This window comes from Alligator sinensis, unplaced genomic scaffold (assembly GCF_000455745.1).
Source record: "Alligator sinensis unplaced genomic scaffold, ASM45574v1 scaffold1841_1, whole genome shotgun sequence".
Taxonomy (NCBI): domain Eukaryota; kingdom Metazoa; phylum Chordata; order Crocodylia; family Alligatoridae; genus Alligator; species Alligator sinensis.
In genome coordinates, this window is record NW_005843034.1 from 425,268 (window position 1) to 434,483 (window position 9,216).

Consider the following 9,216-nt stretch of genomic DNA (forward strand, 5'->3'; position numbering starts at 1 on the left):
CCCACCAGGCCACCCACTCTCGGCAGGGGGCAGTTTTAGGTCATGCCCAGGACCAGGAGCCTCCAAGCCATCCACTACAGCTCCTCCCTTACCTCCAGGATGATACCAGCATCCTTGCAGCCAGGCAATGTTGCTGCCTCCTCTGCCAGCAGGGAACCGACCCGGTTATAAAGGCAGCCAGAGATTTAAAATGACTGCTGCAATCAGGCACCTGCTGGCAGCTTGGCTCAGGCCCTTAAAGTGGCAGCACTTACAGTGCCCTGCCACTAGTTTTACTCGAATTATAGTCCCATGAAGTGTGCGGCATTGGAATTCTCTTGCCTGGTTAATGTGAACAGGATTACACTTTTAATTTATAGTATGAAAACATACCAGACAAGTTTTCTTAATGAATAAGTGGAATTCCCCCTGATTTCAACAGGGAAAGTTACTTTCATCATACTGTCTAGCAAACATTCATTTAAAAAAAAAATTGTCCATTAAACAATGTTTTATTTATATTCTTGTAGCCTATACTTTGTAATAAATACTTTTTAATATTAAGGCTTTGAGATTTTTGGTAAGCAAAATGGGTAGTTTTCTTTCATTTTTAAAAAATGTCTCTCGAGTATTTCTGAATTTTTTATCATATAAAAAGGAATTATTTTGTAAATGTATGTTTTGAATGTGTGTAACTATTCTTTCACTGTAAGAAGTTCAGAAACCCACAGTGTATTCAGAATATACATTTATTCATTGAAGAAACAGTCCATCAATTCCCCTACATAACTCAATCTTTACAAACACTTTGGTTTCAGCTAGTTTTAAAAAATGCTCTCAAATACTGCTATAAAGCAAAGTTTAATAAAATGCTAAGAAAACATTGCTTAAAAATGCAAAGCAAAATGCATGTATCATATTTCATTACATATTAAATGTCTTCCAAATGGTAACTTTTAAATCATAATACTGTGTACACTAATATTTCTTCTAATTTGTAATTAGGGTTACATTGTATAGGAAACTATGTAAAAAGGTGTACCAGGCTAGACAGAAATTTCTCTAAGTACCCACATTCCTAATTTTAGAGAGCAGAGGGAAAGATCACACAATGCAGTAAGTACATAGTCAGGTTTCCAGCATTTCAGATTGATGACTTCAGTTTTTTCAGTTTTTTACCTGCTGACCTTTAGAAAACCGTATGTCATCTGCATAATAAGGGGTAATATCATGCCATAATTTTTTGGTCAGAACTCCCCATTGACTTCATTGGAGAACTCAGCTTAAGAATTAATAGCATAATATGGTCAGGATTTGTATGTTATACAATAAGTAACTCTACCTAGCTATAATGAATTCAGGGTCCCAGAGTGTTAATCTCACAGGATTTTCTGCAGCTGTCTAGTACTTCCAGCAGATGTTATGAAACATATGAGAGCCATTTTGCTTATGGAACTATATCTGAGAATACAGCTTCTTAACTAACAGTCACAGAAACCAACTGAAGTCAAACTATGCAGTGACTGAGAAATATGGGTATATAAGAAAGCAAAATCAGGACTGTTGCATAAAGTGGGGTACATCCTTGTCCTTATTTATACACATGGCTCATTTTAAATTAATTGCAAAGTCTGATACTGGACCCCTTCACAGAAGTGTGCTGAATCATTCACAGTAAAAACTCACATGCGGAGGAAGAGCAAAATGGTCTGAAACCCTCAGTATGTGAATTGCATGTTTGACTAGCTTTCATTCCACTTGCCCATGCTCACTGCCCCAAACACAACCAGGACTTGGCATGTCCAAAATGCCCTTCTTCACAAAAACTGTACAAAGACATTTTGGAAGCCGCTACATAACATTTTCCCAAACTTTACAGTGGCCCACTTGCTAGGCATTCTCAGGGGAGCTAAATATAGGCTGAATGATTAACAAGGCTAGCAGATCTACCATCTGCATGGCTCACCTGACTCAAACCTTCTGAGCAAAGTGGATATCAGTGGCTACTGCAATCCATAGGTTGCTGTAGTGGTTACAGGCTGGATCCGTGACTTTAGCTTGTAACTTCATCTTGTAAATGCGGAACATTCTGAGGATCTAGCCAAGTTTGTTAATTTTAAGCATGCAGGTTGTCCCACAGACTTCTCCTGGGACTACCCTTACTTAAAATTAGATATATACTTAACTGCTTGCCTTGAGTGGGACCAGAATGCTTAGCACCTTACAGAACTGAGCCAGTGAGAAGGATAGTTCTATCCTCTCTAATCCTGCACTGGTTCCCCTGTCTACACCTCGTCATTCAAAACCTGGTGGAGCGGAAGAGAATTTCGCTAAAAGAGCAAGAGCACAAAGTAAAACACAAGCATATTTAGCATATTCACTTCAGTTGAAATAGCTATATCCATTTTTTTTAAAGATTGCTTCTATATTTTATAACTGTTGCTTACTGGAAACACAGTTAATATATACTTGACAAGTAACATGGTCAAATTTTCCTCTAAGTTATTTAGGGCCTGATTCTTTAGGAGCTCTCTCTGTGGACCTTCAATTGACTTCATCAACTGTTCTATAAGACAAGTCCTGAGGAGCCCAGTTGCAAATAAATCTCTGCAGACATGCCAGACACTCTGGTATTCAACTCCAAAGCATTTATTTAAGTTTTGGTGAGGTGAGGGGCATACATTATTAAACAGTCAGGTGTTTATATCTTCCATATGCACTTAAAATATATATTAGAACTTTCATTAACCCCTTTTCTCCCATTAAGGATGACTTTGGAACAAAAATAGAGACTCCAATTTAATCAAGAAAAAATACAGTGTTAAGGCTCGAAGTTAATATTTTTATATTTAAAATAGTAAGGTGACACTGAATGACTTGTCCAGTATTTAACAATTAAATGTTTTATTAGGCTTTGCTTCACATGTTTGCTTAGGTACAGTTTTAGTAGATAAAAGAAATCACTTTCTGGAGACTAATGTTTTAATCCTTCTAGTATTAATAGCAGGTTCTTAAGGAGTTATGTGGATTTTGTGGGTTTTTTGGCAGTGCTTTTGTCACTATACACAGTTAGAACTAGCAACTGTTTAAATAGTACTCAGCGAAAGCCTGCATATACTGGCTTATTTTTCCAAGCGTGTACTATATTTTGCCCTCTACAGTTACATACATCAGACATTCAAAAGGTATACTTTTTATTTGCTTTCAAAGCAAGAGAGCTGAATCCTGTTGTCCTGTAGTAAAAGTTCTTTTGCAGTCATTGCACATTTTGCCTGCAGGCTGCTGAGGATTGGGTCTGCATGTTTAATGTCTTTGAAGCAAAGGTGCAACACTTCAGCTTTCCAGAATTTTGAAGAAAAATGTTGCCACTTGCATTTCTCTCTGAAATAGCCTGTGTGTTAGTTTGAACGTATGTGAAGCTACAAGACTGGGAAGGAATTGGAAGCTAAATAAAGTTAAAAACAGGATAAATTTTAAAATATTCAGTTATTTTAGTGTACAGTTTTAGGGTTCCCATATTTCATTGGTGAAAAGTTCTACTTAGTATTGTAGTTATTAAATGGACAGGTAAAAGATAATGACTAATGTGAAAATTTTGGCATGGGTCTTTTTGTTGTTGTAGCCTTTGCTAAACAAGGCAGAATATATTTTTAGTGCAAAGTCAAATAACTTACTGCTCAGTTGGATCAAAAAATGACATCAAGCAAGCCATTTACAAAGAAAACAGAGTCATAGAATCTCTAATGCTTCTTGACACCGTGTTTTTACACAGTGGCATTCTTCATGGGATCTAAACTCTTCAAATTACATCATGTGTGGTCAGTGCTAACTAATTGTTGACCTCAGCTGCTTACATGAACCAGTTTTTCTCAGTTCTTCAATCAGTTACCAGCACAAATGCAATGCGTTGTGTCTTTCTCTACAAAGTTTTCATTGTGACAAAAGCCCAGTCAGAATATTAGTTATTAGCATTAAAATGTTTGCACACAAGCTTCCTATTATGGGCTTAGTATACGCAGAGCAGAAATATTCTGTAGCTGTTAACAAGAGGTGAAAATAACAGAGACTTGACAGTTTAGTACTAGACTGATCTCATTTATGCCATATACATTCACAGTAACTACATTAATTTCAATGTTTAGTGTATGCTGCTGAGAGAGATTAGAATCTGAGCCTTAGCTAGTAACAAGACAGTGAAAGATGAGTGTTGTAATTTGACTGCTGAATCTTAGAAATCCATGTGCACTGGCCTGTCTCCTATTGTAGGACATTACCACAACTTCTTTTGAATGACCAAGGGTCAATACTTCATTCATAACCCTCTTAAACATCTCTTCAGGGAAAAATCTTTCAATGACACTTCCTCCTCCTTCTCCTTCCTCATTGCTGTCAAAGTGCAGAACACTCATTCTTTAAAAGAGTGTGTCACTTGACCTTCATTTTGCCTATCATGGTGCTATTCTTCTCCTGCTTATTATGATGTAAGTTAGGAAAGGCTACAGTGAAATTCAGTGAAGTTATACTGGTGTAAAAGTTGGAGCAAGGGTGAAGAGAGACAGGCTGCATGTTTGGTCTGTATTCTTTGTGTTTAATTTACATAGATAGCTTCTTGGGGTTGGATCACCTCATTCTAAGAATCTGTAAAGCTGTGAGATTTTACTGCCATCAGTAATACTAACAAATATAATTCTGCCACTGGTAACTCAGTATTCATTACATGCTATGTACTTACAGGATAAACGTGCTGCTATTCTTGTCTTCCAACAATGCAAAGAATATAGGTAACATGATAGCTCTTGGACTTATTACTTAATAAAGTAGGATTCATTCAATCTAAACCTGTGCAGGTTTGGGGGTTTTTTGGGTCACATTTAATTACTGAATAACTGTAAAATACTCAGGAAATGATAAGTAAGTTTTCTAGAACTGCACAGTAGCTTGGTGTCTATATGTATCTCAATATAACAATTGATATAAAGCTTTGATTGAACATCTAGGATCAAAATCTGCTTTTCATTTATACCCTGAAATAATAGGAGACTCCAGAGTTGTAGATAGGGGTAGAAGTTGACCCAGTGCTTTTTAGGAAAACAAAACACAAACAAACCATAAACAGCATTAGTTCAAGTGCAAAAAATATCCAATTATTTTCCTTTTCAGAAGGTTATAATGTAAACATAAAAGATTCTGAAAGCAGCATGGGGACTGTTGGCACCAGAGACTGAGGTTCTATGTACTGAAACAAATACTTCAAAAGTAGCCATTAATATTGGGAACCTTCTTCCGTGACTTGACATCCTTTGGATCTGGTTTAAAAAATGCTGAACCCTCACAACTTGTGCTGAAGTCCAGAAGAGCTGTGAATGCACAGCACTCCTGAAAAACAGGCCCAAGGTCCATCAAGTTGGGCACCACAACCTTGAATTCACTTTTGTTAGTTAGGCTTTGTTGTAAAAAAAAAGAAATCAAGAAATATAGCTGGCAGTGAGTGGCACTTCTACCTTCTCACCCATATGCCTGGACCTTGTTTGTGGAACAGCTATCCCTACTGGTGAGAAAATAGCTCACTTACCAGGCCCATTCAATCTTTGGTGCCTTTGCTGAGATTGCCAACCAAAGCACAATGTGTGTTGTGATGATAATTTGGTTATGGTTTCTGCTCAACTAGAAAGTGGACCAACATCACAAATTCACTTATTCTGAACCATTACATAGCCAACAGTTAGCAACAATATAGACTGGATGTGAAGATGATCTAGGAGGGACAGGCTAGCTCCTGCTCACTCCCTTTCCAGACCCAGTGTCCTATTAGCTCTTATTCTTTTACCATTTTTTTATATTTGTTTCACGTGCATTCCTAAACTGGTAATATTATATATTCAGTAGTTACTTATAATTAATAGTAATTTGCCATCTTGTTTTAACCTGTGAGGAAACATGGAATTGAAAAACAATTGAATTCAAATCTAAAATTACATTATCAGTGAATGTAATATTTTATTCCTGTATAAATCTAGTTAGAATTTTGTGGTAATCTCTGAACATCTGTAAAGCAGAAAAGAACTGTTTCAAAACAAGGTCCAAGAAAGAGAGCTCAGCAAGGATTTAAATATGCAGGAAACCATCATATACCAAAAGCTCTAAAGCTTGAGTGGAGGTGTTAATGAAATATAAAAAATAAATATCTTGAAACTGTTCAACTAATAAGTTCACTATGAGGCTGTAAGAAAGAGTCTCTAACTCATTGCACTTTTTGCCTATTATTTTTCAGGGTACAATACTCACTTCAGCGTTTTATACAATCACTCCCTTTCTTAAATAGCATCTTGTTTGCATGTTACTGAGGAGACATTCCCTATTTTAACCTTACCTGACACTAAGGTTTTTAAAATGATCCTGAAAGACCTTTTAATTATACCAGGCCACAATTCCTCTTTCATCAGGTCTGCAAATGAACTGTATGGAAGATGTGGGGTTTTTTTGTTTTTGTTTTTTCTTCTGGGTATGTCAAAAACTTAGATGGAAAAAAACTATTGTATTTAAAAATGGTAAAGGTATAAGATCTTCATTGTGTGTGTTTTAAAAGCAGGAAATCACTAGAACTGAAAAGGAACAAATATGAAACGTGTGTGGAAATATACAGTAGTTTTTCATTTGTGATGTCTACAGAATGTGCTTAATACAATGCAGGATGCTGAGTTTCATACGTTAGCGTCCTAAGCACATACCCGGTATCTTACTGAATAGTTCAATATATCATAGGTACACAAGTCATGGAGTATATGTACACACAAATATAAATATGCATTGTAGGTAGCTTTATCTACATGAAATGCTAATACTTATCTAATCTTGATCACCAAATCAGTATCATTTGGTATACTAGTACATAAAAATGATGTTACAGCTTTTTTCATTCCTTTTACTTGTGCTTTGTGAGTATCAGACACACTTTACATTCAAAGTCATGTTGTTCACCTTTTTCAGAACTATCATTATGCCATTGCTTTCATTGGCTGTATCCAGTTAAATACCATAAATCCAAGCATTGCTTGTTACAGGTACAGTAGCTTTAACTGAAGCAGTAAAATGTGGTATAGGCTTTTAAGTGCTGAAAACTGTCTCTTTGCTTTATAATTCTTAGAAAAAGGCATAGTACCAAACTTACTGCACTACACACCATACCACAGTCATCCTGTAGTAAAATATTATGCAAACATCTTCTACAGTATGTTACTTGCAGCAGTTCCAGCAGCAGTACACTCACTAAAAACAAGTTGCTTGTAAACCCTGGAGATGTTGGCTTGTACCATCTGTTTTTTCACAGTTCTCGTATGTCTGCAGGCATAATTGGAACCATAGGTTTTTAAAGTTCTTCACTTTCCACCACATTTTGAGATAGGGATGAAAACAGCATTGGGCTTTCAACAGCTGGGAAGGCAGAAAAAATGTCAAGTCCTTGTCCAGCGAGGTTTGCGTACCGGTTGCCTCCTGGTCGATACTTTATTGGCTGTGGGATCTGTTGGTGCCATTGTGCTGAAGCAGCAAAGACAAAGAACAGAATAAATAAAATTCTAGATAAAGTACAGTTTTATTTTAGCTGTAAAGAAAGCCTATAGAATTCTGAGTGCACACTTGGAAAAGGCAGTTTTCCATGTTTTCAGAGATATTCATCCCATGTATCTTTTTTGCTATTCCCAATGCAGGGCCCAGTCCTTTAAATATGATCAAGTGCATTACTTTATAGCTGTAAGTTGTCCTGATGGAGTTCATAGGGAAAATTTAAACCCTACTAAACTCAATAGGAAAATTTTACTTTAGTAGAAACACTGAGGCTTGTCCTTAGGCATAAGCTCTCCAATTAAAAGGAAAACTTTGCAAGGTTACTGAACAGAGATCAACAAAACCAGGCATGGGTTTTGCTTTACTCTACTGCTTTAGCATGCTTTAGATATTTTTTGGTTTTGTTTTAGTTTTGTGTGTTTTCAAGATGAAAATTCATTAAAAGGCATGGGGAATTTTGGATAAATAATTGTAATTTTGGACTGTGTACTATAGGCTGCAGCTGTTTTACTTTAGGATGACTGCAGTGATAAAAAAACAAGCAGTCTTCTTCAACTTGCTAAGATAAATAAAATGAACGTTACTGATCTTTCTAGTTGCTAACAGTTTAACTAATATAAACCTGCAAAAATAATATACATGCACTTACACATTTAAAAGTAAAATGGAATATATTTCACATTAATAAGTACTGTTGTAAGATTTAGCTATTTACTACTAACAGCCATAATTTTTAAAGTATTTAATGAAGGAGGGGATAAATATCATTATCCCCACCTTAGAGGATTTTTTATGCACAAGTAGAAATTAATTTTGCACAAAAATGCAACACACCTCTCTCTCCCAGAAACTACACACATTTGGAGATAGTATGAAGCATTGAAACACCTTTGTAAAAAGTGTCCTATGAAAAGTAGATCTATCTTCTTAAACCCTGAGGGATTTCACAGCTGAAAACTCCAATTTTTAGATAATTCTGATTTTCATTACTTCATATTTAAAAAAAAACCCAACCCACCATACTGGTATTTAGAACCTACAAAGCAGTTGATAATCAATTTTTAATTTGACTGATCTTCTAGAATAGATCAATTGGAAGTAAAACACAGCTCATCACTGGGTACATCTATACAAGATGCTAACTCTGCAGTAGCCTAACAACACTGCAGTACCATGCCAGGCAAAAACCATGCTAATATGCTACTGCACAGTAGTATTAGTCTACTGCATAGTAAGTATCATTAAAAACCTATACACCAGCACTACTGCGCAGTAGCATGAGTTATTGAGCTTTGATTTAGTATTTGGTTAACCAAGTACTAAACTTAATGCACAATAACTATGGCACATTAATAGATGTGTAGACTTCCCCACTGGCAATGTACTTGGTCCACTGTTAGACTGGTTTTGGTAAATAAATGGAAAGATAATAAAATCAAATGAAAGTTCTACAAGAAATTGGGGTATGACTTCTGGGTTAAAACCACTAAGTGTTCAGGCTCCTGTGTTTTATGGTAGCTGGAACATGGTCCAATTAAGGTTTGGGAGACATATAAATAAAGAACTAACTATATTAAATCAGAATGGAAATGCTGTATCCCTTTTCTCTACTGAACTCTTACCCTGGTTGTCTTGAAGGTTCAGGATGGCTTGGATAAACAGAAATCTCTTTCC

At 36.1% G+C, this 9,216-nt stretch overlaps 1 protein-coding gene across 2 annotated transcripts in view; it reads right to left on the bottom strand.

Moving 5' to 3' along the window:
* Nucleotides 1–714: 714 nt before the first annotated feature.
* Nucleotides 715–9,216, bottom strand: part of MYPN (myopalladin) — a 20,040-nt gene continuing 11,538 nt past the window's right edge. For both annotated transcript variants that reach the window (XM_006036859.3, XM_025193237.1), the window contains exon 5: nt 715–7,515. In XM_006036859.3, coding sequence (XP_006036921.2) covers nt 7,346–7,515 — 170 coding nt within the window. In that variant the 3' untranslated portion in view covers nt 715–7,345. The remainder of the gene's footprint in view (nt 7,516–9,216) is intronic.